We start from the raw sequence: 27,955 nt of genomic DNA on the forward strand, positions 1-27,955 counted from the left end.
TTCTGGAAGAAATCTCGGAATCTGTTGAGGAAATGTCCCTCAAAGTAAATATGTCTGTAAATGTTTTTATTACTATATTTCTACTGCTATATTATATATTTTGGAGAAACTATAACGATCGAATTTCCCTCTGGGATTAATAAAGTATTTCTGATTCTGATTCTGAAATCGAGGACCTTAGTGGGAGTGGCCTGCGGTGCTGTGCATTCTGGGATTTGGTGTCTTTCATCCACATGAGCCAAAAAGACACTTTCTGCCTTTTCTCAGCCAAAAAGGCACCAACTTCAAAATGTATTTCACATTTCTACTACATATATGACCCAATGTCAATAAAGAGTCATGTTTCAACGGGTGAAGTATCCCTTTAAGTAAAAAGGAGAAATTAAAAGACAACTTAAGATTGCATGTGTGTATGTTTTTGAAATAGGCAGGATCATTTGAACACTGAATGGGTGTGGTGAATGAGGGCTGTTTGTTTACAACCTCCATCTAACACACAGCTGGCAGGGAGGGAGTTCTTGTGCGCATTGTGTCATACATCCATAAATCTAATCAACAGCAGGGTACTGTGCTATGATTCACAGAAAGTTGTGGCTGGAAAATCCAGTCCGGTTTTATATGGTGACCCGTTTGATAAAAACAACATGAAGTGTATGCATGTAGCACCTACAGAGTTTGGCACAAGAACATTGGACCACATAAAACTGGACTATTCTGAATTTATAAGCTTCACTTATTTGTTCAAGTACTGAACCCAACTTTTTATTTGAAAAAAATATTCAAGTCATAAACAATGGAATTTATATTTTGCTTAAAAACACAATAATTCAGCAGTTAATTTACTAACTTCTCTGTCTTTTTAAGGATAGCTGCAAATAAGGCATCAGTTATACAGAATACGGACTATTCTTTTATACTGGGGTTGGCACACTAGAGGGCTCAGCTGTATAAAAGTATGTGTCAAAGTTTTCTGGTTAATATGATTTAGGATGGGACTTCCCAGAGTCAAAACAATGGTTTCCTCTGGCTAGCTCAGTTTCTGTAGGGGGGTCTTGGATATATGGGCAAGCAGTTTTTTGTGAGGGCTGCAAGTGACGAAGTACCACAGGGTTCTGTCATAGGTTCTCTGTACTTTGCTGACCTCAGGAACACAGTGCTGGTTTGCTGGCTGCGGGCAAGCAGCGTGCCCTGAACTCCGGAGGCCAACAGTTTTTCCATCTCATGCTCACCACCAAATTATAACCCTTAACTGTGCACACCACACCCCCCACCACAACACAACACTCATACGTACACACAGCTGTCTGAGGGAGAGGCGGGAGGTAGTATTAGAAACTTTTGGGAGTCCCAGACAGCAAGGATGCACTGATTGTGTGCGTCACTGTGTGCTAGCATGCATCTGGCAACATTTCAGAGGAAAACGTCATGTAAGAAGACTATGGAGAAGGATGGAAAAACAAGCTTAAGTAAGAGAGATAAAGACACAGGGATACATTTAAGAGGGCAAGGCCTTCACAAGAGGCTTTGGTGAGAAAAAATTAAATGCTTTTTATCAAATGGCATTCAACAAAAGAAGCAACATTTTTGGAAACCAATAAGGATTTTGTAAAAATATGGTAAATGTATCAAGTTTGTCATTTCTTTGTATTTTTCAGGCTTTGTTTACAACTTTTCCTACCGAACAAAAACTAACATTCAGCCACAGGTTTGGTTCATCAACATTTTGGACATACTGTATACTGTAAGACCCCACACTAAAGGGTGTAGGCCAGAGGCCTGCGTATGGGCTGACACAGTACATTGAGAAACATTTACTGCAGAGGAACCTACTGAGGGGTCCCATGCCCCCCCTCCTCAAGCCCTGAACGCAGACCGCTTCAGCTCTCGTCATTATGATAAAAAATGCTCATGTCGACAGTTCCAGCCCCCATCCCCTTCAATTTTATCCAGAGATTTAAGGGATAAAACCCCTTAGCAATCAATTAGCAGACTGGCACAAAGGGAAACCAGTGGTTTGGGGATGACCAATTATCCCTGAATCAGAGGCTTCGTATGTGGAGATGAAAAAGCCTTTCTGTTAATTGATGGAGGGGAGAGTTTAAGACGCTGTGAGCTACAGGACATCCTGCATGAAGACGTTGCAATCCTAACCACTGCTGCCTGTCTCACGGCTACATTAAAGGGTGAGGGGAATCATTGGGGTAAGCACCAGTTGAAAAGTTGTTTAGCAATGTTTGATTTACCTAGCAACAGGTGCACATGTAAAAAGTTAAGTATCAGCCGAGGAACGCTGGGTGTGGGCTTGTGATTGTTTGACTGAAAAAGTGGGACTCGAGTGTGATTGTTAAAATCCATTCATTTAGTTCTGTGGAATTTTACAACTTATTTGTTTTTATTATATTAAGCCTCAGAGTTATTCCTGGGTTTGCATAATAAGGGGAATGGCTGAGTTGACCGATAGGTGAGTGAGTTGTACCTGTTTGCCAACAGGCTTAAGGCCTGCCTCAAATACACCTTTGTGCTTGTAACTAGATTGATCGACAATAAGGTTGAGACAGGATTTCCCACATGGTGACCGCCATTTTTGGGCTTCAGAATGCCTCTTCAGAAACCAATGGATGATGTCACAGAAACTACGTCCATGTTTTATACAGTGTATGGACACGGCACATGAATAATTGATCTCCCTGATGAATCACAACACCATATCCTCCAATGCCCATCAAACCCTCCACACATAGACTGTATTCTATAGACTTCTATCCTCACTTAGCTAAGCCTCACAAAAAAGGCCCTGTTTCCCTTTTTTTTTTTTTACTCGGACTAATTACCCCCCTTTAATCCTGATGAGCACATTGTGTTTTTGGCAATTATCTTCCAACATGATTTCAAGAGTACACAAATGTACTCAGGTTAATTCAGTAGTAGATCTTGGCATGGCTGTGATTTTCTGAGCCAAGGAAAACTTCCTCTCTGGGGACTACTCATCTTTGTGTAATTACTCTGGCCCATAATTTCGGCTTTTCCACATCTTGATTATGCCTTCTAATCCAGTGTACTCAAGGTTTCAAACATGGAGGGAAGAAATGTGGCATTGGGTGGTGGACCACAGGCTGTATATATGGGATTTACTGGTAATATTTCAAAGTAAATATCAGATTTAAAATTTAAGTTCCAAAAGTTTGTTTTGTGTATATGCAATACAATAAACTAGGGATCTTTGCAAAACAGTTTATTTTTCTGACACAGATATAACCTGATAAGGTCTTTGAAGGGTTTATAGAAATAAACACGATTACATCTGCCAATATCTAGCAAAAATAACTTAAAATAGCAGATTATTCCTGCGCTTTTATTTATAATTCTTGATAGGCAAGGGAATCTATGAGCCAGGAGTAATTACCGTTCAGCATCACCAGTGCATTTTGGTGCAGGTGACTAAGGTAAGGCCCCTTTAAGAAGAAAACGCAAACTCTGTCCTTAGCAGGGAGCAGTGTTTATCAAACCAGTCAACAAATGGTTAAACTGCCGAGCTCAAGGCTTTCCTCCTCCGTTCATAAAAAAAGAAGGGGAGAGCTGGAGAGGAGAGAGAGAATAAGAGCGAAAAACTCACACACGCACACTTACACTTCAAAGCCCTGTCATCTGGCGCTGCGGAAAGCTGGTTTGAATTAACTTTAATTCTCCTCCTCTCTCGTCTTTCCAAGTTCATGGCAGAAGAGGGAGTGAAAGAAGGAGGGGAGAGAGAGAGCTAGAGAAAGAGAGAGAGAGACGGTGCCTCTGGTTTTCATTAGGGCCAATTTTCTTATCTTTTTTCTGTGTGCTTTCTAGAGACTTAGATTTGATCCCCTGCAAATGCAACGTGGCACAGGCCAGCAGAGGAATGGGAAGGTGCCGACTGCAAGGCACGCATCCCTTCCCGAAGACTGAGCAGAAAGGACCACAACACACAGATAATCAATGATGCTGAAAGCCAGAGAGAGAGAGAGAGAGAGAGAGAGAGAGGGACTGTGTGTATCAGGTGTCTATGAACATGTATCTGGAGGTGGTTGTTAATGGTAGGCAAGCTGATGTAAAAAATGCAGGTGTAAGCTATTTTTTGGTCTGCTTCTCCCTGTTTTTGTGGATATTCATGCACCATCATGTATGTTACGGCCAAAGCATGTTGCACCTCTGTGTGTATATGTGTGGTAAATGCTTATGTGTGTGTGTAGTTAATCTATGAGCTGTGAGACAGGTCTGCTGTTGTCCTGTGGGACCTATGAATTTTGCAATGCTGCTACAGCCTCAGGGGATTAATGGCGCCAAGGTCTGAGGTGATACCCACCCAAACCTCTGGTTCGCCTTCACTTTTTATCTTTAGATCTGTTCCATAATGCCAAGAACTCTGATTTAATAGCCTACAATTACATAAACAGAACACACAAACACACTACAACCCTCTCCACATGCATGTTCACTCATATGGATGCATGCTCTCCTGAACAAACATACACGCACCCAAATGACTGTATAATAAAGTGGTTTCTTCTTTTTGCACAGTGCAATTTGAATTTGTATTTGCTGGTTTAACTGTAGCATGGTGCAATACTGATTAGATTAAATGTGTACCGATCAGCTCGATTACAGTGGAAATATCTTCATCGATGTCTTAAAAAGAATAAAAGGGGAACTTAACCAGGTTCAACATGTCAACTTTATGAATGTTACATTTTTAAATGCTGGAGTAATGCCCAAAGAAGATAGACTGAGTTTGTTTTTATACCAGATAACTGCAAACTAATGGAAACTTGGGAAGGCCAATCTTCAACACCGACCTAAGTCTATATCACTTGAATAAATTGTTGAAAAAATTGCGGGGAAATAATCCAAATTGTAAAAATATATATTTTTTGTCTGTGTTTTGGGCTTTTCTTGTATCCTTCAGTCATACCTTAACAGAAAACCCTGAATTACAGCATGTAAGAGCTTGACCAGAAATGTATTTTAACAGGGGAAAAAGTGAGAGAGTTTGGACCTCTCGCTTTTTCATGGTTAATACTCTGGTTGATACAATCAGTGTATCCTTGTTGTTTCTATTCTTATGTTACTATAATCAGAAAAAGGTAGTTTTACAAATGTGTGTGAGGCTTACTGTGTTATAATAGTGATGCATCACAAAAACTGTCTGTAGGATGATATCCATAGACTGTCAACAGTGTATAAGCATACAAGCATAGAAAGAGGAGGATAAGATGGGAAAAACAAACTCCAGAGAAGTATAGTTAAAACGCAGGGGTCTGGGGTGCATTAATGGGAAAAGGTGTGCTTCCGGGGGTTTGCGTGCCAGAAGCTGCCAAAGGACAGTGGCCTGTCAGTTTGATGGGTTTGGCCCAGGCCAGATGGACACACGGACTCAAATGTGAGTTCATCTTCAAAGAGCACTGGAACCAATCCAGCCCTGCTCCTCACCAGCTGTGTGATCCAAATATGTGTGTGAGACATGCTCATGTCCGTGGTGAGTCCATGCCTATACACTTGTAGGTCTTTCAAGCTGTGTGTGTCTGGGCAACAGGTTAAAAATAGCCAGATAAAGTGCACCTAATTGGAATCAGGCATGGCATGAGGAGTAGCTCCCTACCTAGTGAACAGCCCCCTATAGATCATTGTCGAACTCTGCACTGCTTTTCCTCCAAGACACTTTCCAATGAAACCTACAGTACAACCATTCAAACATAAATGAACTATAAAGAAGCAGGTGTTATCACTGTCTTACCTGAATGCAGCCAGGTACTCTGCATCACCCATGGGTGGCTCCAGTCCTCCAGTAAAGGCCATGTTCACATTGAATCCTACACCTGCTCCAGTGCCCACCTACAACACACACAAAGACACACACCTAGGTTACTTTATCTGCAGACATTAAGATGAATAGATAAGCATGTAGGAAGAGAGATCAACTACTGCCAACCTCATCAGGAGCTCCACTGCCAGGAAAGAAGTTCCCATCGTCATAGCGATGCAGTGACAGGTAGAGGACACTGGGGTCGCTGTAGAAGGCCTGCTGGGTGCCATTTCCGTGGTGAACATCCTAGAAACATGACAAAGGAGAGGTTAGGGAGACTGAACATTACACACACAGTGTAACACAAGTCGAGTCTAGTCAACCAAAAGACATCAGATGATTTTGGATGAAAGACAAGCTGAATGATGCTGAGAAACTGTAATACTTCCAGACACTCAAATCTGTCTCTCAGCTGTACTCTGCTTTGATGACAAAAAGGGATGGTCAGCAGGATTCAATAAAGCATTGAACTTCAATTGTTGCTCACATTTGTCAACAACACGACATCAATTAAATGACCTCATTGTCTGTGTCCCAAGAATGCTTTAATACACTCATCCTAAAAATGTCCCTGTCGGCTGGAGGCTGAGTGGCATGACAATGAGCTCGCTGGCTGCACTAAATGTCCCCCTGTGACAGACAGAGAGGAAATGAAAAGGCCCTTCAAAGGCTTTAAGGAATGGCCATGACCAGTCCAGTGCTCCTAGACATGGACCAGGCTTTGTCATACCTTCTTATAGATTACTCTGTCTCGCTTTTGAAAAAAGGACAGTGTCTGACCTGAATAGCCAATATTTGAAGCCCTATTATTCATCTCAAAACCAGAGCAGTGTACAGGTCCAGTCTGTTGCTCTGTTTTTAATAGTCTGAACTTGTGTGACCTTACAGAAACATACATGTATTCTTGGGTTTGAATATGCTTTCTTTTACACATTATCCTGCCTACCCTGTTCTTCACTCCTCACATTGCAAAAACAGAGAGCAGAAGGGACAACACACGGTTGATTTTAAATTCTCATAGCGCCTGATTGTCTTTTATCCTTACAATCAGAAAATGTAAAGGCCCTAAAGGTCATGAGATGCCTTGTGCACAGTGTTACTTAAAGATATATTGGTATGGAAGTCACCAAGTCCAGCTGTTATTTTTTGTAGGAACAAAGTTTGTATGTGATTTATTATTCGTTGGAGTTATTTCCATAGCTGAAGAGACAATGACATTCCCCATGGGGGATCTTTATTCATTTGTTCTTTGCATTACTTCCTATTTATATTCTGGATCTTTTAAATTAAAAACATGTGCAAAAAGATTTATCAATAGTCAATGTAATCCCTCCCTTTAGTTGTAAGCAGAAGAAGATATTTTACATCTGATAGTGTGACAGCAGCTGTCCTCTCTTCAGATTCTTCTGTTAAAATCTATTCTTTGAGGTGATCAAAAGGATCCCTCTTCAATGTTGCATCAATACCTCAAGTCCATGTTTTCAAGGCTTTTATGCTAGGTTGTAATCTATCTTTATTTGTATCAAGCCAATTCAAAACAAATTCTACCTCAAGACTCTTTTCATGAAGAGCAGGTCAAGACCACAGTTTTTGTTTTGTTATTTACAAAGGTGTGAATTTAAGCACGGGTGTCAGAGGAACTCACCCAGTCCACGATGAGGATTTTGCTGACATTGAGCCTCTGCTGCAGCAGCTTGACAGCTATGGCGACGGAGTTGAAGTAACAGAACCCCCTGAAAATGGTCAGAGAGCGGTAAAATAAGACAATGTATGAAACGAGGAAAAACTGCATAAGAAAATAAAGACATTGAGAAACTTCTGATAAATTTGCTTTTATACTTACATGGGCGTGCTCTCCTCTGCATGGTGTCCTGGTGGTCGAACTACAGCAAAACCATTCTGACAGGAAAAAAACATTTGATACACAGCATGATTCAAACAGTGGTTAATAAACAGACCTAAACCCTCTACTGATAATATGTTTCCCTTATCTAAGACTGAGGTATTGGATAATGCTGATACATCTCCCTTGCTTTTTCTTATCATCCGGTCCTCTTAGTGTCAGGATGGTGTTGATGCACAAAGCAAAACAACATAACTACATCATTTAAAGGAGAAATAATTCACCAGCAAACCTGTTTCCCTCATAACTATTTTCCTAAAAATGTCACAACCTAAGTTAAATATCTGTTTCTCAGTGGAGGAGTAATGCCGAAGTGTGCATGTACACACACAGAAACAGATGCTAACATCGGGTCAGCTAAGGGGAGCTTTCTTAAGGCAGAGACCAGCGGGACTCCCAGCAACTGCTTTTTGGGTCTCCGGCTACTACGTGGGGACTTTAGATAGATGTTCAGGCTGATGTAGAGCGAAGCAGGCTGGGCTAATGATGTTGAGTCAGCTGCTGTGGATTAGCAGCCGGCCGGGAGTTTATTGTAGAGACAACTGCCTCAGCTGGTTTGAAGACGCTCCGTTAAGGCTGGCTGCATGTTACAGTGTGTAAGAAGGTGTATGAGAGACAAAGAGAAGGTGCAGTTCTTTCTCTATGCAGAGGAAAAATAACAATGGATCAAAATAGACGTGTGGAGGGAGGGAGAGAGAGAGAGAGAGAGAGAGAGAGAGAGAGAGAGAGAGAGAGAGAGAGAGAGAGAGAGAGAGAGAGAGAAGCAGATGGAGTAACAGACGTGTGAGTGTGAGTGTGGAGTAGATTTATGGCATTCTGTGGAGTTCAGAGAGTTGCTGGTGCAGGTGGAATTTGGTCATTTTGCTGTGGAGGATCCTCAAAGGACCATCTGTATGTGTAAGCATGTGCAGGAGCATGTGTGTGTGTGTCTGCAAGAGTGTGTGTACGAATGTGTAGATAGAGTGAGTAAGTGTTAAGATCTGGTTAAGCTGAGGGCAAGTCAATACCTGTGAACTTTGACCTACAGTAAGTTTCAGAGTGTTTTCCCTCCTGTGTGTTTGATCCATTATGTTTTCCCATTAAGCTCAGATATTCCTAATCAAACGTTCTGTATCAAACAAAAGATGACACCATTTTAACTTCATAGTAACAATTCAAACATGTAGAAGAGGTTATAAACACTGGAACACAAATCTAAAATCCATGTGTGTTTTTCCGATTTATGTGGTACTGTCACGCAGAGTACCGTCATTAGTCTGTGGTGTGCTGGTGCTAAGCTAACGCAAAGTGCGACTGCTGCTCTGCAGGTGGTTGTGGTGTAATGCCAATAAAGCAGGCCTGTTAGCGGGGTCTGTTGGCGTTTGCGGTGCCCGTGCGCCGGGCCTCCCTGCTGGGTTCAAACAGTAAGCTGCTTTTGCCACAGACACAGGAAGGCTGGCTGGTGGGCAAGGCATGACGGGGGAGGGGACTTGTGTCTGGAAGGTGCTAACGAGACTTTGGTATGGATGTTTCTGGAAGGAAAGTAACTTTACTTTTTTCTTGAGATTTTTTGGGGGAGAGGATGGATAGTTCAGCACTTTAGGATATTGCTTCCATTTACTAGTGATATATAGTTAATGCATTTTGAATATTTGGATTAACACAACAAGAAAAAGGTATATAATAGTGCATGTTCAAAGAGCGTTAACTTTGTGTTGAAATTTATCAGAAGACAGTAAAAAGAAACTCAAAAGATCTAGTTGCAGATTTCTTTTGAATGGATCTGAGCTTTTTTCATGTTGGCTCCTTCTTAAAGGTTGTTAAACACATAAATGGCAAATAATAGGTTGAAACAAACAACATCCTTTTGTAATCTCAATACCAAACAAACAGCTGGGACTTTTGCTGCTCAAATGGTCTCCACACAGTATCCCAGCTTACCTTCAGTTCTCCAGATGCTACTTTGAAGACCAGCTCCACCACGGAGCCGACGGCCAGTCGAGCTGCACTGGATGAATGGACCTCATTCCAAATAGTGTCACTGTCCACCTGCAAGACACAAACACACACATATTGTTAATGTCATATTTAAAAAAAAAAAGGCAGATAAAGTCTGTTACCTTGTTCTGTTTTCCATTTATTTAAGGATGTTTGATGGTTTGGTTTATGTGAGTGTGACAGCAACTGTAAAACTTTGAGAACGTTTGCTATTATTTGGCTTGTGTCATTTCTCTGAGTCAAAGTCTTTGAAAGTGGCAATTTAGAGACTGCTGGAACATGTTTCCACTGACATGAACAGAAAACAATAGAAAGAGAATCTGTGAGGCAGTAACACATATTTAGAAGCTTACTCATACAGGCAAATGGTCAAAACATCATCCACTAAGGGTGACTAAAATAGAATAACGACGTATCGATCGAGTAAATTAGTAAAAAAAATGGATGATGGCAATTTAAGATTATCATTGTTTGTCATGAATAAGGTTTTAGAACTGACTGAATGTATTTGAGTTTGTTTCGAGTAAGCCCTACATTTACTGGTCAAGCCTGATTAATGCTGAGTCATGCTTGGCCCTCTGCCCCAAACACAACAGTACATACACATGCATGCATTACAAACCCAAGGAACCAAAAAATTCTATGGGATTGATTTTAAGCAGGGGCATGCACAGGATAATATACACACCCTCTGTCAGGCATGTCAGTTACTGCAGGCAGATGGAAGATATGATAAACACTGAGAGAAGACGCTGGCAGAGGAAAAGAAGAAAAGGAAGGTCCGTGTGTCAGTGTGTTTGAACTGTACACACATGTGTGGAGGGGCTGATTCCAGAGATGTAGAGAAAACACTGGACTTCTTCAAGTTTGAATATATTCACTTTAACCTGCCAGTCAGCCTGCTCTGTCAGGCAGCCGGCCTTTACATCCACACCGACCGCCTTTTGGACCGTTAACTGGCCATGCTGTGCACTAACCAAGTCCCATTCCTTCAACCTAGTAAGCTTGTTAAGTGACTTAACAGCTTTTCAGACATCCAGCCTCTTGTCTCCAGTGACGGGAGTGATCAAGGCTGGAGGAGTCCTCCATAATAACATCCACACGGAAGAAAAAAGTCTCTTTTTAAGCTGAGCCAAGAAGGACTTTGTCATGAAATAAAACTGTGCCGAATTTGCCAGAGACTTAAAGCTAAAAAGGGGGTAGAGAGTGTGCTTGTTGAGTGATAGATGGTGCTGAGTGTAGCGAGAGAAACCGAGGATAGGAAGACACTACGTAGAAGTCCAGTCAGTGATTGAGTGAGGAAACAAATAAAGAGCCAAGTGAGTGAAATGGGAAACTGAATCATACATACAAGTCAGGTAAATGAGCACAAACTGATGCTGTTCTAAAGCAGCATGAGGAGACTGAGTGGTTTATTATTTCCCATGTTAATGCATTTTGCCTTAAGCCAGGAGTGGCACAAAAGCAAGTCAGGAAAAAGTGAAAGGGAAGAATTGTTTGTCTTTGTTTGTGCGCATGAGTGTGTGTGTCAGAGGTAAGAAAAAGAGCGGGAACGTGCTGGTATGAGGGAATGACGGCTCTCCGCAGGCTGACAGCCTAATTTCAGCCCCCTTCCTCTGTAAATGTGTGTGTGGGTGACTTGTGAGTGTGTGTATGACAGGAAGACAACAATTTAGACCTATTTGCTGTTAGAGCAGAACAGAGCGGCAAGGAGCCCCAGAGTCGTCTTGTTCCCACCAAGGCAGCAGCAGTGTGGGAGGGAAACGAAGGGAAAAGAAAGAAAAAGAGGGCTGGGAGGAATGGATGGCATGTAATAAAGTTAGAGATGCAGAAAGAGCAAGTAAAAGGTGAAGAAGGTGAAGGTGGGTGGGAGGCTTGGAGCTGCACTAGTTCTTTGGGGGGGGAGGGGGAGGCAACAACAAAACCCAAACAACGATGCAGAAACAGACACATACAGACAGGTGTGAGACATATCCGTTTCAAAAGGCATCGCTTCCAACTCTGACTAACCATCTAAATGATTGCATTAGCACACAAACACCCTAAAACACAGTGCTTTGCACACAAACAAAAACATACCCCCCACCAAATCAATGCACACACACACGCACACACACACACACACACACATACACAGCTCGTATGCCTGAAAACATCTGGATATAATTACAAACGCGGAGGAAAGGCAAGCAACCGCTTTTGTTGCCTCTGGTCCTCGAAGGGCGGTGTTTGTGTGTGCGCGAGCTTGTATGTGTATGCGAGTGTGTTACATCTGTGTGTGCGTGTTTTCTAGAGTGTTACATCTGTGTGTGAGTGTTTGTGTGTGTATGCGAGTGTGTTACATCTGTGTGTGCGTGTTTGTGTGTGTGTATGCGAGTGTGTTACATCTGTGTGTGCGTGTTTGTGTGTGTGTATGCGAGTGTGTTACATCTGTGTGTGCGTGTTTGTGTGTGTGTATGCGAGTGTGTTACATCTGTGTGTGCGTGTTTGTTTGGTGAAACAGGAAAAAATGGGATCATTATTTCGGCAGGGGGCAAAGAGCGAGTGAGCAAAGGGACACACAGATATTGTACCAGTACTTGATGATTCTGAAACTATGCCTGTTTGTTTTGCAGAGTTAGAGGGAGCAATGCCAGCTGGGTATTGATTAGATTAGCACAATGCTGTAAAAACCTAATAGTCTATTACAACAATTTTCCACTGAATAAACAATCTTGAGTAACACAGACGATTTCCAAGTAATGTATCAGAAACACAAATTACCAATACCTCATTACAGAGAGAATATTTGTGAGATGACTAGAGCATGATTTTGTGAATGGAAAACAAGCAACTCACCCCAATTCCTCCGCATGGTAACCTCACAAACATGGGATTCACTGAACCTGGGACAGAAAGAACATTGAGAATTAGAAAGTCTGATCGGGAAATAGAGACAGAAAGAAAGAGCAAAAGTTAACCAGGTGAAGAGGTAACCTTCTGAACTCACAGCCACAATCAGGGGCATGACCCCCAAAAATGCACATTTGACTTTCTGACCTAATTGAACAGCACTAGTACACAGGGGCACGCTTTAATTGGGCGAGGTGAAGAAGAAGAAAAGTATCATATTTCCCTGATAATCAAATCCTCTCCTCTCTTATTCAAGGTTTCAGGTCGACAGGATCTGTTTCTTTAAAAGAAACTGGAAAACGGATGGACTTGACTTTTCTTACAGGTGAGCAAATAAATCCAGCTCATCTGGAAATAAAAATCAACTCTGTGTTACATGGCTGACAGCATGAGACCTCACTCCTTTTTGATTTGTTCTTCTGTAGTTAATCACCTGATCAACCTCACCGGCTTTACCCAGCAACTGAATGATCAGCACCTGAGATCTGGTTAAGTTTTGTTGAGTTTCTTTGTTTGGCACATCCACTTTGTCCAATCCTCACCCCCACCTTGTTCACTAAATTCATTGGTTGTCTCTGCTGTTACCAGGGACGTAAAATCTGCATGACTTCACCTTTATTTTTATTGTTTGTTTTAGCAGCAAACAAAACTTTTATGTCAAACAGTTTTTATCTGCGCAGATGTTGGAATCTGAAGCTTTACCCATTCAATGCGTTTTCTAAGAAATGTTTTTAAGCAGAAACTGCCCCCAGAAAAGTTCAGAACATCAAACTAATGTCTATCCAGTGTTGACAAGTGGATTAGTGTAAAGTTTCATGAGCACAACAGCAGAGTCTAAAGTAAACAGGACAGAGCATGATGCTCTTAATGCAAAGGTTAGAGGTCCAAGTCTCATTCAGCCACCTGCTGCAGAAAAAGAAACAAACCCTAACCACACATTTAATACCGTGTCTATGATTATGTTAATCCTTGACTAGTTGCCACCTTACTGGGTTTCATGTTTTCATTTCACCTGCTTTCTCCCACCACCTGTACACTCAACATTACACAGGAGTATCTGGTAATCCTCTGGTGGAAGCAGTAAAAATAAGAGGAATTTATGTCTCCACTGGAATGAAAGCTAAGATGACCACTGGGGTTTGCCCTCTCAGATTTTTGCACATGCGCTGAAGCACACACACACACACACACACACACACACACACACACACACACACACACACACACACACACACACACACACACACACACACACACACACACACACACACACACACACACACACACACACACACACACACACACACACACACACACACACACAGGGAGAGAGAGAGAGACTGTGTTGGCTACACCTGCACTTTAAGCCACAAAGCTCAAAGCTAAGTGACTAAGCAGCCTGTGTGACTTCAAGTTAACAAGCGTCAACAGGTCCTCACCTTAACGTTACACCTCCAGGGCTTTATTAGATTGGACCTTTTGTTGCGACGCGGTTTAAGCATTAAAACAGATTCTTTAAACAGACGCTCCTCACTCTGTTTGCAATGCTGTCGGCTCATTACTTTATAAATACATGTATGCAAGTCAATTGAAATGTCAAGTGTCATATCCTTTATGAAGTAATACTGTGTGCTAATCTTTAGCTCTTTGTTTAAGTACCGTGAGAAATCTGTTGTATCATTTATCTCAACACACCTGCTAAAATGTGACTTTAAAGGAATAAGATGAGCCAGGTATACAACCACATGACTTGCAGGAAGCCTCCGCATCAAAACTGTGGCTGCTATGTTGGATAAAATATAAGAGGCTTTGTTTGTGAATTGGTGTGCGTCTCCATCAATGGATGCTTACAATCTAGTTTTTGCCTCAGAGGGTTGGTTCCATACAGCAGGACATGGGCTTCGGAGTGGACCATCTGCAGTTCTTCCAGCGAGGCCTTCCTCCCTCGGATACACTGGTCACAGAGCAGGACGAAGGAGAAGACATGGATGGAAAAGGAGAAGACGGTGTGAGACAAATTATGTATTTTGGTTAAATCTTCATTTTCACCATTCAGCTGTCAGAGACACACAACAAGATGACAATGTTTGGCATAGAAGGTGAAATAAAGAGAGGAAAATTGCATAGAAAATATACATTTAGAAGTTTAACCTCCAATAAATGTTTTTTAAATGGTAAAACCAGGTCTTAGACAAATGGCCACACACTGCCCCCCTCTGGTCATCAATAAAAATACACTTCAGAGTTTTACAATTTGGCTCTTGAACTGTATTTTATTTTTAACAGAGAGACACAAACAATAGCTTTACATGTTAAATATTTAAATACAGCTTCTGCTTTTCAAACTTGTCTCAAACATATCTTTACAGACATGCCTTTTGCCTCACAGCTTTTTGCTTGTTTCCATATATTTGATATTAATTTCCTTTTTTTTGTTTATAAGGTGGTTGAAGTGAGTGATTTGTTTGCTTAATGATTGTTTTTATGCTTTCTTTGAAAGCATTTTGTGCTCTTAACTTGAAAAAGATGACTGTTCAAGTAAATGAAAAAAACAATAATGTCAATGTGTTAGAAACCAAATAATTTTCTTTTATGGCATTGACATGAACACCATTAAATATAATAAGTATGCTGTGTGTTTTTCAATCAATCACTCAGCAGATCTTTATTTGTAAAGTGCCTATCGATAAAAAATGTTATCTCAAGACACTTTACAAACAGAGCATGTCTAGAACGTACCCTTTATTATTTCTTTTTACAAAGACCAAACATGAATCCATCTTGAGCACCAAACAACATTTAGCAAAGTTACAGTGGGGAGAAAACAACATGCATTCAAAGAAGGTAAAGTAATGTAAATTTCATTTTTTTTTATCTCGCAGTTTTATCCGTCTGAGGACTTTTTTTTATACTATTCATGGGACATTCTTTAATCTTTCCAACACACTGTTCAGCTCCATTTTTAAAGTCATGGGTCCATTAATCTGTGTTCAGGTGTAGCTGTGGCCTTACCTCACAGTGAGCCCTGAGGCCTGTTTCCTGCAGTCTGGACCAGATACTCTGGATACGTCCAGCATGTTCTGGGTGGCTGGTGGTGTTACCGCACATACACTGGTGCTTCTGCATCAATGAGTCATACACCAGACCTGAAAAATACACACGGCAATCACACATAGTGATTAGTTTGAGAGTAATTGTGTACTTTTGACAACAAGAGAATAAACACTTGTCAAAACAAGATTCCTATAATCCCAAAGGAATCTCATGGTGTGATTGTTGGTTATGATATGGATCTGTCTCATTATGAACTAAAGGTCATATAAGGAGCTTCTAAAGAGATGAGGTGATTCTGTGCAGTAAATTACACTTGTAGCGTTCTATATTGTCAGGGGGCACAGAATACCTAGCAACAGCCCCGTGGATACACACAACCTCTGTATGCTGGCTCATCATGCTGTGCAGTTCTAGGAAATGGTTTCCTCTAACCTGCAATCAGCAGGATGAAAGTGTTTGTCTAGATTGTTGTTTACAACTCTACTTTATGACAGATCTCTGTGGGAGAGCAGTGCAAACACCAATAAAGAGTACCATATTCAACAGTGTGTATGCAGGAGGCCTATCTTTTTTTTTTTTTTTTTTTATTTCTTTGCAAACCTGTGGTGAAGCGAGGCTTGGCAGGCGGATCCTGAACTACCAGAGGGAAGGAGGCGGAGGCTGGAGACGACTGAGCCCGGGAGAGGGGGCGGTGTCCTGCAAAGCTCACTGACAACCCGGCTGCTTCCATAGACGCTTGGTAGTTCCTCAACTGGTGGATCCGTTGCTGCTCTAACAGCAGGGCCTGCTTCTCACACACAAACACAAACAGAGTGGAATTAACTATGCTGGACTGCAGTTACAATCTCCGGCCAGTAGATGGCATTAGATTCTTGCAAATACATAGCAGCTGAAATTACGCACATTCTTTTGTTGAGTTGATATTGTGTTACACAGTCAGTCACCACTTTTCTGTACCCCAGTGTTCACATGACAACTGTAGATAATTAAAGCAGTAAGGTAAGGGGATCTGTCTGATATTCATATGACAGATTACTAACTTAGAGGTGAATTTTTTTGCAAGTCTTCCATTGAGAAAACTAAAACATAAGCTGTCTTTTGACAAGGATAATGGATGCTATTAATTTAAAACTACTGCGTGACTTCACAAGATGATTACTCTTTTCTGTTTTAAAGGAGAAGCCTAAAACACCTGACAAATAAAAATCTATCGAAATGATTTCATATAGCAAGTTAAGAGAAAAATCATTTTTTTAAGTGTGATTCATTATTTTAATTGAAAGTATCTTCCACAGGCAATTAGAAACTTCACCCTTTCATCTTTAAGTACTTGAGTAAAAAGATTAAGGGTCATCTTTCCGAGTTTAACAGAGAAATCCTGTTCAATTCCGATGGGCGTGTCTGCTTACACTACGGGCACCATGGCGACAGTGAGAGGAGCGCCTGATTGAATTTGGCTGAGCGGACAGAAGGGATGGGCTTGACAGATGAGGACATGGTGTCCTGACTCTTTACTGTTTTTTTGTATGAGTGTGTGTTTGTGGCCACAGAACGAGTGCGAGCAATATGCAGATACAGAATGTAGGTTTTATGTGTCCATGGACTAGTTGCATAACTGGGTACTGAGTGTGCAACAGAGGGTTTTTGTGTGGGTGTACAGTGATTTTTTTTAAAAGCAGGAGGATGTGATGGTCCATATGGAGTTGTGCTAGGTAGTAGTGTGGAGGAGGAACACATGCCCCAAGCCATTCATAGAAAACTCACCACTCTGCTTTAGTAGAACATGTGTAACGTGTGTTTATACCTTTTGCGTGACTCAAGGAAAACATGTAAATACATCTTTATGTTATTCTGGAGAGTGGGCTGCACAGATAAGTCTGGAAGAAAGGCAGATCGAATGTGGAGTGTAGTATTACAGTCACTCACTACAAGCTCCATCTGTCACTGCTGTCGGATATTTCTCATCCTTTTTCATTTGAAAAGATTCGACAGAACTATGAGGTGATCATTCACTGGCTCCTCCATAGTGTCTTGTTGTAGCCACTATGAACCCAATAGCATTTAGATGATGAAATAATGATGAAGAAATGGGAATTGTATCCAATGGATACTTTCAAGCAAATCACTTTAATCTTTTTATCTTTGCATTATTTTTCTCTGAAAAGCAGATTGATTGTGTGGATTCTGCATTTTAACTGACTCCAATTTCATGCCCAGTAAATCTGGAGTTGTCCTCCTAACCTTTATCTTGATACGGCTGTTCCTGTTCCTTGATTTTATCTCCAAGTATAACCATCATTCATATCTTACTAAGACCGCCTGCTTACCTGTCTGAACAGGAAGTCCTGCTCAGCCTGTCTCTCCCTCTGCTCCCTGTCTTCATGCTCTTGGGGGTCTGGGGGCTCCTGCTTGATGACCAGCCCCCGCAGAGGACCAGTCTCAGGCACGGACGTAGAGGACGACGACGAAGGCGAGGTGGAGAGCCCCTGGTGCTCCCTGAGTTCCTCTTCTGTCTCCTCAGGGTGACTCTGGTGCTGCCGGGCGGGTCCTGAGGGGCCGGAGGATGCGACTGAGACCTGATCACCAGGCTTGGACATAATCTAGGAGGGAATAGGGAAGTTCAGGGGAAATGGTCTACAGAGAATTGCTCCCATTTTTTACTGATTCTGGTACTGTGCATGCTTAAAATGAACCGTAGGACTGTATCAACCAGGGGGAAAAATAACAATAAGGTAATGAGATATTACAGCCCAGAGTTTTGTCTGCAGCCATCACATGAGTCTGCATACAACCACAACAACCTTAATCAATAACATGAGCAAATGAAGTTTTTCCCGAAACAGTATCATCTATTCCATCCCTACTGCACTGTGATTGGCTAAAAGCAAGGTACTGTCATTGGGTGGGAAAGCCAAGAGGTCAAACAGCACTTTACGTAAAGGCGACACCTACACATGAAACCAACTATCATCCACTGACTTAATATTTTAAACATAACAATGAGTGCTTCCTAATTAAAAACACATTCAGGTCATCACTTGGTACGTGGTTAGAATTGTGAAACTCTGGCACTTTTGTGTGGTTGAGGTCCAACACTACTGGAAAGAAATCTGTGTTTTGGGCTTAAACTTCACTTTACTTGAACAGAAGGCACTTGCTGTACCGGGTGGAAAAAAAGGCTTCAAGGGTAGAAAGCTGACAGGTAAACATTGAGGCAACACATTCCAGTCAATCTCTGCATAGTAGGATGGGATGAGTCAAGGTATTGAAGGGAAAACATCAAGGTAGGGTAGCTGCACCTAATTTTTGCATTCAGGTTATTATGATTATATACATTAGATACGTTTTGGAAAAAGTCATAAAACAAGGAGTCAGAATCCATCAGGACAAAAAGGGAAACATTTGTTTGAACAACATGAGAAAAGGGGGTTGAGAAGACGGAGAGAGGATCGAGGCGAACATCAGGGACAAAAATGTTTTAGAAAACGGGCTCAACATAAACAAGTGGTAGTCTGGTGCATATCTGATTGAGTCCAAAAACAGCTGACTGATCTGCTCAGCACAATGTAGAAGAGCCAAAGTTTAAGCAAACGAAAGCTAACATTAGCCATGCACCTGTACCTTTTGTACACACAGAGATAAACTGAACCTGTAATCTGAACTCTAATAGCGTATTTGTTTATTTAAGATACTTGTCATTGAATCCCAGTAACTATCTTTTAAATAAAGGCAGGCAATTTTTTTTTTTTTTTTTGGCCCGGGCATGAACAAGGGGAGAAAACCATTTAAAAAGACCTGAGAGAGAAAGAGAGGAAGAATTGCAGAGGGGCGATTGTGGGAATCTTGTTGTGGCAGCTGTCCCTGTCGTCAAAGACCTCAACCTTGATGTGTAGGTCACGATTGGAGTGGACCACTGTTTGTGTACGGAACACACACACACACACACACACACACACACACACACACACACACACACACACACACACACACACACACACACACACACACACACACACACACACACACACACACACACACACACACACACACACACACACACACACACACACACGGCTGGCAAATTGCCCAGGGAACAGTCCATTGACGTCAGAGACGAGCTCTTGCCTCATCCCTGTCCCTCTTCTCCAAACAAACTCAAAACATTCATCCACTCCTGCTGCACTGACTCTCACTCTTCCTTTCTCTTGTGTTGTTTCTCTCCTTTTCTCCCTCCTTCCAGCCCTCCTCTTTAACAGAGGAAATAGTTGCTGGGATATGAACCATGAGGAAGGGGGGGGGGGGGAGGGGGGACACACACACGCTACATAAGCCTGTTGAATCAGTTGAGAGACAGAGAGCAGGAGGTGGAGACGAGAGGGTGATAGTATACATATACACTTGACAATAATTGACTCTCGTCACTATTTGTCTTTACTTTGTACTCCCTTTAACAAAAATAAGGACGTGTATGACCTTATTGTCTAAGCTGTCTCAGGTAACTAATAGTGGAGCTACGCTTGGAACTGTTTCAAGATTCTGTCATTCCTTTCTTTGCTGCCAACATTTCCAACTGTTGAAGCCAACGTGTAAGGTAGCAGGAAGGCCCCTTTATAGTGCCGACTTATCTAAGAATATGCAAATGTCAACCAGGAAAGAAGGGATGTGGATGATTCATTTATGACAAAGTGATGGATGTCCTTTGGTGAATAAATTAAAAGAAAACACCACGGGTACATTTGTAAAGATTGGTTTGTGGTTTTTTTTTTTTTACTTATCCGTATTTACCTTTATTAAAGCTCCTGTGAGGAGTTTATTTCGCTGGTTAGTAAACAGACTGGAAGTGATACCGATGTCCTTGATGAGCTACAAAAGCAAACAAGAACATCAGTGAGAGTACAGTGTTTCCCCTACCATTATATTAGGGGGGCGGCCCGCCCCCCCCAACGGCCCACCCCCGCCACCCTTGACGGTCAAGTAAAAAAAATGTTTTTTGTTTTTTTTTAAGATTTATTTTTGGGCCTTTATTGTAGAGATAGGATAGTGGATAGAGTCAGAAATCGGGGAAAGAAGTCATTTAAGGATATCTTTCCGATAGAAATGGACAGCTGTCATTAAAAGTAACGCATGAACACCAAGATTCCTTCAGGTGTTTGTGTCCGCGTGTCCGTGTGTTCCCCCCCCATCCAATGCTGTAAACCTAGGGGAAACACTGGAGTATTGATTATTTCTATGAAGTTATTTTGAATACCTTTAACTGGAGCTGCGAGGTAGTTGGCAGGCAGAAACAGCATTTGTTTACATTTTTCACAGTGAGTGCATCACTGTTTTACTGGTAAAAGGAAGCAGGATGAGATTGTTGTTAGATAACAATAAAGAGTTAAGACATACTCATTTACTCCACAGGGGGTGCAAAAACACACCCAAAAAACCTCACAGGAGTTTTAAAATAGGACTGACTCTTATACCTGGGCAAGAATTGCAAAAACAAATACTTACAACAATAATCAGTAAAAACCACATACTGTCGGTAAAAGTAACATTATTGTTTAAGATAAAACATTTACACACAGAGATCCTGGGCTCAAAACCTTTCACCAAATACTCAAATTCCTTCAGGGAATCTAAGTTTTGAAGTCTTAACATTTTATGTCATTTAAGTGCAACTCTGATTTTACTGATGTTGCCATTAAAAAACTGGAATTCAGGGGTTCTGGTGGCGCAGTGGTTAGTGCGCACGCCCCATTTATGGAGGCTGTAGTCCTTCAAGCGGGCAGCCCCGGTTCAAATCTGACCTGAGGCTCCTTTCCCGCAAGTCTCTCCCTAATTTCTAACTCTATCCACTGTCCTATATCTCCAATAAAGGCACAAAACGCTCAAAAATTCATCTAGAAAAGAAAAATGCATTGCCTCATGTTAAATAGAAAATGAACTTTCAATGTTTTCCTCCTGAGAACCTGACTTTTTTCAGCAATCAAACATATTTCTGGTTGTTACTTCCTCATTTCCCATCATGCTTTGTTGTTCAAAAAAGAATTAAAGAGTTAAATCAAAGCAACATGGACATGTAATTTAATCACAGTTATTGTATGTAAGAAATTGGACTTATGTAAATCATCCTTCATGACTGAGGAGCAGAATAATAATTTTAGAAAGACACACAATACATGTCAAAGAAAGTCAATTGGATTTCGCTACAGGGGAGGATAAACTGACATGTATTTGAGACAGCTGCATTTGGGCGACTGTCAGAACCCGTTTAGCAGCTGTTGCTCTTTTTACTGTAAGTGCACGCCACAAATAGCTGCATTAATTGGAGATTGGCAAGTTACGGTGCAAATACTTTGGCTGTGCATCATCTGTGCTGCTATGATGCAACACAACCATGCCAGCTTATACTTGAGTAATCACATTTTTGTGCTTTAACACAGGAACACAAAAGTGCTGGATTAGTGCTCTCAAACTGCATAGTACAAGATTACACTGCCAAAATGATCTCTTAAATGAGTTCTTTGGGTATTCTGGGTGGAATATAAAGCAGGTATATTGAGAGTGATACTCCTATATTAAAAGACAAGTTACAGCACTGTTTAATGATGCTGCTCATTGAATCCAAATGACCTTTTGAAGCTCGACAGAAATGTGCAACAACCACAATCCGTTCTGTCTCTTCACAGCTACAGCTTTTTTAGTGATGTTAAGTGAACATTTACAAATTGTTAAAAGCAGGATTGCTGCCTTTAATTAAAAAAGGGAGACGTGGGGATAATGACACGAACTGACGCATCAACGTAAAAGCTTTAAATGCAACTTAAAGTAGTTACAAAAGTATTAAACAAAAAATAGGGCACAGGCAGAGGAAGAGCCTTGTAAACTCATTGTGTAGGGAAAAAAAAAGTATTCCCACCTATAGGCATTCTGAGAGGAATCAAAGCAGGAGCAGGAGGAAACCATACTAACAGAGAGAGAGAGTCCTCAGCTGGTCGACAGACTCAAACCTGGTTCATTTATGTAAAGACAAAGGGCTTCCCATTGATGCCACTATATGCCACACAGCAGATATCCTCAATGATTTATAACAATATTAAACAACACCTTCGATTCAGAGTCGTGATGCAACTTGTGAACCTTGCATATTTTAAGTGTAATGTTTAAATGAGGATGATCCAGTCTTTTATTTTAGCAACCTCTGATGCATTCCAGTTGATATTTTATTACTAATTGTTTGAGGGAAGTGCCAAAGTTTTGCCCCTTGTTATCTGTGAACACGTCTTTTGCCCGTGAAATATTGGCCTTGCTGTCACTGTCTGTAAGCCACTCTTCTCTGTGCCCAGATTTTATTGGATGATTTTCTAAATTGAAGAGGAATACAATTCAAGCAGGCAGCAGGCAAACATTACTTGTAATTTATAAGCCAATATTACATTTGTGGAATCTCTGCATTTCATTTCTCCAGATTTGCGTCGAGCATTTATGTATTAAGTGGCTGATATCCAAGTAGAATGTCCGCCAGAAAATAATGAATTAACATGGATTCATCATGAGTGGTCTACAGTATGATTATGGTACACTGAATTGAATGAGGATTCCTGTTTTACATACACATTGAATTTAAAAAAAAAGAGGCCATATCATGCACACAATAATTGGAGGTATTCCTTAACGGTTAACAGGGTTTACTGCATTTTCACTTAAGATACAGGATGTTTGTTTTATGTGCATCCAAAAACTAAAGCAATGAAAAGTACTGAAGTAAGCTTCCTTTCTTAAATATTAGAATATAAAAATACTAATAGTTTTGGTTACAGCACAGATTCTTATTTCAATTCACAATGCAAACACATTATTGTGACATTGAGCAGCCTGCTTAAGACCCTTAACACAAATGAATGTAACACTTTAATAACCTGGTATTACACCAAAGCTTGACTTAATCAGTTGAAGTCACAACAGCCTGAAGTGTCAAAGAACAAGCAGTCACTTACAACCCGACAGCACAAAGTAATGGAGCTAAATCCAACAGGAATTTCAACGACACACACATACAGGGATGAACAACACACAGACAACACAAACAACCATCTCCCTCTCTGCAATGACCTTATAATGCTGCAAATCCCCTCATCACCTTGTACACGCGCACGCACACACACTTTCACACACACTCGTAACGATGCAGTGAGTCACATTTCCTGTGTGGCCATATATGGAGGCAGCTTCCTCTTGAGCACAGTTGCCAGGGTGACCGAGAGAAGTAGGGAACACACACAAGAAAGACTTGCTAGAAGACTTGCTGATTGCAGGCTGATTCATCCAGCTTTTGGTGCAAAGACAGGATTCACAGACATTAAGCAAATCAGTGTCGTGTCGATGGACAAATACTCCTACACACACACACACACACACACACACACACACACGCTGCTGAATACATTTGCATGCATGCATACAGTAAAGTCAGCTCCTCTAGCTCACTAAATGATGATGATTAGATCCTATTCTTGTCACATGCACACAAACACACCTGTACTTATGGCTCCAACACACACACACACACACACACACACACACACACACACACACACTTTGAGCTACCTTGTTGATGATGTGTTGCTGTTGCTGCTGTTGGAACTGTTGTTTGTGTTTCTCCAGGAACTGCTGGTGCTGCTGCTGAACCACCAGCTGCTGCAGGGCCTGGGCTTGCCCACACTGCTGCTGGGGCAGGGGGGCTGACTGGGTTCTTCCCAGGGGACGGTGGCCCCGCACAAGTTTGGAGACAGCAGGTGACGGTATCGGAAGGCCACCCAGGCCAACTATGGTAAAAGCAGAGAGTACAAAGGGGAGCAATTTTAAATAAGTTAGGCATTGATTCTTTAGTTTTGAAACAAGGAGGCCAATGCAAACTTTCACCTTTTGGTACTCTTCACCACCTAAATCATATCAACAAATGCGTCTTCATCACAACAAGGTTCTTCAAAAACCTACAGATTTCAAAAGTTTTGCAGATGCTTTTTTAGCACTTTTACACAGTAAGCCATTCAAGCTAAATTACACTGCCATCTTACCAAGGTTAATTTATGAACATGCATTCATTATGTCAAATTAGGGAAATGTGGATTTCCAATGGTCCCGCTGAGAGCAAAAACACAAAGTACTCGATAATAAAATGGCATGAAATTGTTTTTGTGATCCGCATGTCCACAAGCATTTAATCAGACACCAGCTAATAACAGCGGTAAGTAAATGGTAAATGGACTTGAGCTTGTAAAGCACTTTTCTAATACTCTGAGAACTTACATTCACACACTCATGACAAAGGCTGCTATGTAAAGTGTCCATCAGTAATAGCCAACCACACATGCTACCGACTGGAGCAACTTTGGTTTAAGTGTCTTGGACATGTGGCTGCAGGAGCTGGGGATCAAACCCCCGACCTTCCGGTCGAGAGACGACTAAGCTACAGCCGCCTGTACAGAAAATAAATGTTGCAGTGCATACTGACCCATTGCATTGTGGCCCTGCTCCAGCAGCACCATGTGTTGGAGAAGTGGGTTGTGACCAGCCGTGCCCCCTCCTGCCCCCTCCCTATCCAGAGCTGTCGTTGTCAAGTAAGGTGGCAGGTGGGCAGTGGGCAGGAACGGAGCAGTCAGAGAAATGCCCTGCTGTAATGCAGGCAACTGCAGGCGACCCTCGCCATCTTGGTGCCCTGAGACCAACTAGGAGAAGAGAACGAGATATTAAGACACAAAGAAAGAGACGAAATGAAACAGAATGAAAGCGAGATGGAGCGAGACCGAAACACAGAGAAAAATGACATGTCAAAAGGATTCACAACTTTTTTTTGTTTGTTTTATACCTGGCTCTTAAAAACTCTGAAATTGCAGTACATAAAAGTCTGCAGTAAACAAACCAATCAGTAAAAATACTGATAGCGTATGTCTTTAGAATTTCACTACTTTAAAAGATTCAAGGGAACATTTAGTGTTTCTCATACAGAACATTTTTTGCTGTGATTATTGATGCTATGCCATACAAATTAGAATAAAATCTATTGAGTGTACTCACAGTGCTAGCAGGGCCTGTGGCTGGCAGTCCCAGGGTGATGTTGGGCAGAGAAGGGGAGGTGTAGAGCGAGAGATGGCTGAGGGAGCCTTCCCTTGCAGCCAACCTGTGAAGCAGCGACGCCTGAAATCACGAACCAGAACAGTATTACAGTAAATACCCGCTGAGTTCAGACACAAAGTAAAAACAGTGACACACACAAAAATACATGACAGAGGTTGAGCCTTTCAATTAAAATACAGTAGAGAGACATTGCCAATGTCCTTCTGAGGTCCCCTGGTAATCTGCCTAATACACACATGCAATGGTACACCAGCCATACACATGCTGACACTAGCTGCAATGCTGGTTACCTCTCCTGGGCTGCTGGAGATGGTGATTCCATTCTCACTGGGGATGTTAGTGGAGCTGTTGTTTGGGGAGCTGGGACCTGAGCCCGGAGCACTGTTGCATGCTGACTCTATAACACGCACAACACAGAAATAAGATTTTAATTAGAACACAGTGTCCCGGGTCAATCAACCTTCTGAAATGAAATATAACTCTGTAAGCCTTGTCCTTGTTTCGTTATAATCCTTCTACAGTTTAGGAACACAGCAGTAAATGGATGTGACTCTGTTTTGCATTCAAACCCTTCCTTAAGTCGATGATGATAGCATTTATGTAGTTATTTGACTTAAATATTTTAGAAACCAAAAATAATGTAGCTGGACTAAATTAATTCTTTAGTATTTAAAATATTGTGAACAACAGATATATCAAACCACAAGAAATCCAGAGACAAGGGTGCTCACCAGCCACGTCTAAGGAACGCTTCTTGGCAGTAGTGATGGGACTGTCTTTTCTTCGGAGCAGAGGGCTGCTGCGGCGCTCTGTCACCTTTTGCTTTAGGCGGGAACGAAGCTTCAAGTTGGGCTCAGAGGCTGAAGAGGCAGAAGAGAGAAACAGGGAAAAGATGGAAGATTAACTAGAAAGTTGATGAAGTTTCACACATGAGCTAAACAGCATTGAAAGTTAAAAAACAAAAACGGTTGTCAGCCTTTTTTTGTTTTTTTTTACTTCAAATGGAGCTTATCTGAACCCATTTGACAAATATGTAGCAGATATAGCAAAACATATGGCAGGGTTAATACATGTGATTTTCCAACTGGGCCACCCTTTCTAAAAATGTGTATGTGTTATACTCCAAATTAGCCCCATTCATTTGAAAATTACAGATTCTATCTGATCTGTCACTCTGGTACTTAGCATTATAGTAGATTGCTGAGCCGCACAAGTGGGAGCTTGTTCACGGACATGTAGTGGGGCTAATGAGCTTGTCCCTATAGGCTACACTGTATGTGTTGGCTGACAGATCAGGGAGCTGAGGTTTGCCATCACTGTGTGACAGTGGGAAGCGCTGCAGTGAATGCTGAAGCGGCCAACTGGCAGCTTTCTTGACCTTGTGCTTAATGATGCTGCCTCCACCATGCTCTGCTAATGAACACTGTTTATTATCAGACACTTTCATTTACAATAAAAAAGCCAGCTGCTGTCATGTGCATTTGAAATGGATATATGTTTGTCTTGTTTCTCATCGTAGGGCTCTAAACACATGCCCCCTTAATGGATTTGACGCAGAGCTGTATAAGCTCTCGACAGTGCAGGGAGGAGAAGAGGCGAGCATTCAATGTGTTCTAGGAATCTCATCAGGTCAGGGATAGGACCTGACCTTCTCTGGCCAATCACGCTTCAGTGTCTCACTGCCAGACACAGGCAGCTTTATTCTCTCCTCCACTGGCTTCCTTCCGTTCAATTATTTGAAGCTGGATGGTTGACCAATGGTTGACCCTTTGCTCATTCCACGACCTTTTATAAAACAGACCAACGCTAGCTTCATAAGCCTCATTAACTAATTCCACTTTGTGTACTGAATAGATTTATTGTTAGAAGATGTATTCATAAAATGAGAATACACATAGAATATAATGAACATATTCATAAGAAATGGCAACCTGACATTTCCTTTTTTGTTTTACCTTCTGAATGAGAAAACAAGGTGGTTACTATTCATATAGCTAGTCTGCTGTCTTCTTATATGTCCCACTTATATGGATATTGTGACAGGAAGATGGCTGAACTATAAATGTTCACTGAGCTGATTATCAAGCCTTCACAGGTGGATTTTAATTGGTTTATAGGTTATATCTTGTTTCTTTTGAGGCTCCTTTTTTAACTTGTTTTGTGTAATTTGGAGGAAAAAATGG

General features: G+C 41.5%; 1 protein-coding gene across 3 annotated transcripts in view; it reads right to left on the reverse strand.

The window, feature by feature from the left end:
• Positions 1-27,955, reverse strand: part of hdac4 (histone deacetylase 4) — a 130,366-nt gene that overhangs the window by 18,111 nt on the left and 84,300 nt on the right. For all 3 annotated transcript variants that reach the window (XM_065961951.1, XM_065961952.1, XM_020644759.3), the window contains 15 exons: positions 26,504-26,632; positions 26,063-26,169; positions 25,713-25,832; positions 25,150-25,363; positions 24,243-24,460; positions 17,978-18,250; positions 16,251-16,437; positions 15,609-15,742; positions 14,448-14,550; positions 12,543-12,589; positions 9,648-9,755; positions 7,668-7,723; positions 7,470-7,557; positions 5,951-6,070; positions 5,756-5,853 (listed from right to left, as the gene is read on the reverse strand). In XM_065961951.1, the coding sequence (XP_065818023.1) occupies positions 5,756-5,853; positions 5,951-6,070; positions 7,470-7,557; positions 7,668-7,723; positions 9,648-9,755; positions 12,543-12,589; positions 14,448-14,550; positions 15,609-15,742; positions 16,251-16,437; positions 17,978-18,250; positions 24,243-24,460; positions 25,150-25,363; positions 25,713-25,832; positions 26,063-26,169; positions 26,504-26,632 (2,002 nt within the window). The remainder of the gene's footprint in view (positions 1-5,755; positions 5,854-5,950; positions 6,071-7,469; positions 7,558-7,667; positions 7,724-9,647; positions 9,756-12,542; positions 12,590-14,447; positions 14,551-15,608; positions 15,743-16,250; positions 16,438-17,977; positions 18,251-24,242; positions 24,461-25,149; positions 25,364-25,712; positions 25,833-26,062; positions 26,170-26,503; positions 26,633-27,955) is intronic.

Source organism: Labrus bergylta, chromosome 13 (genome assembly GCF_963930695.1).
Source record: "Labrus bergylta chromosome 13, fLabBer1.1, whole genome shotgun sequence".
NCBI lineage: Eukaryota > Metazoa > Chordata > Actinopteri > Labriformes > Labridae > Labrus > Labrus bergylta.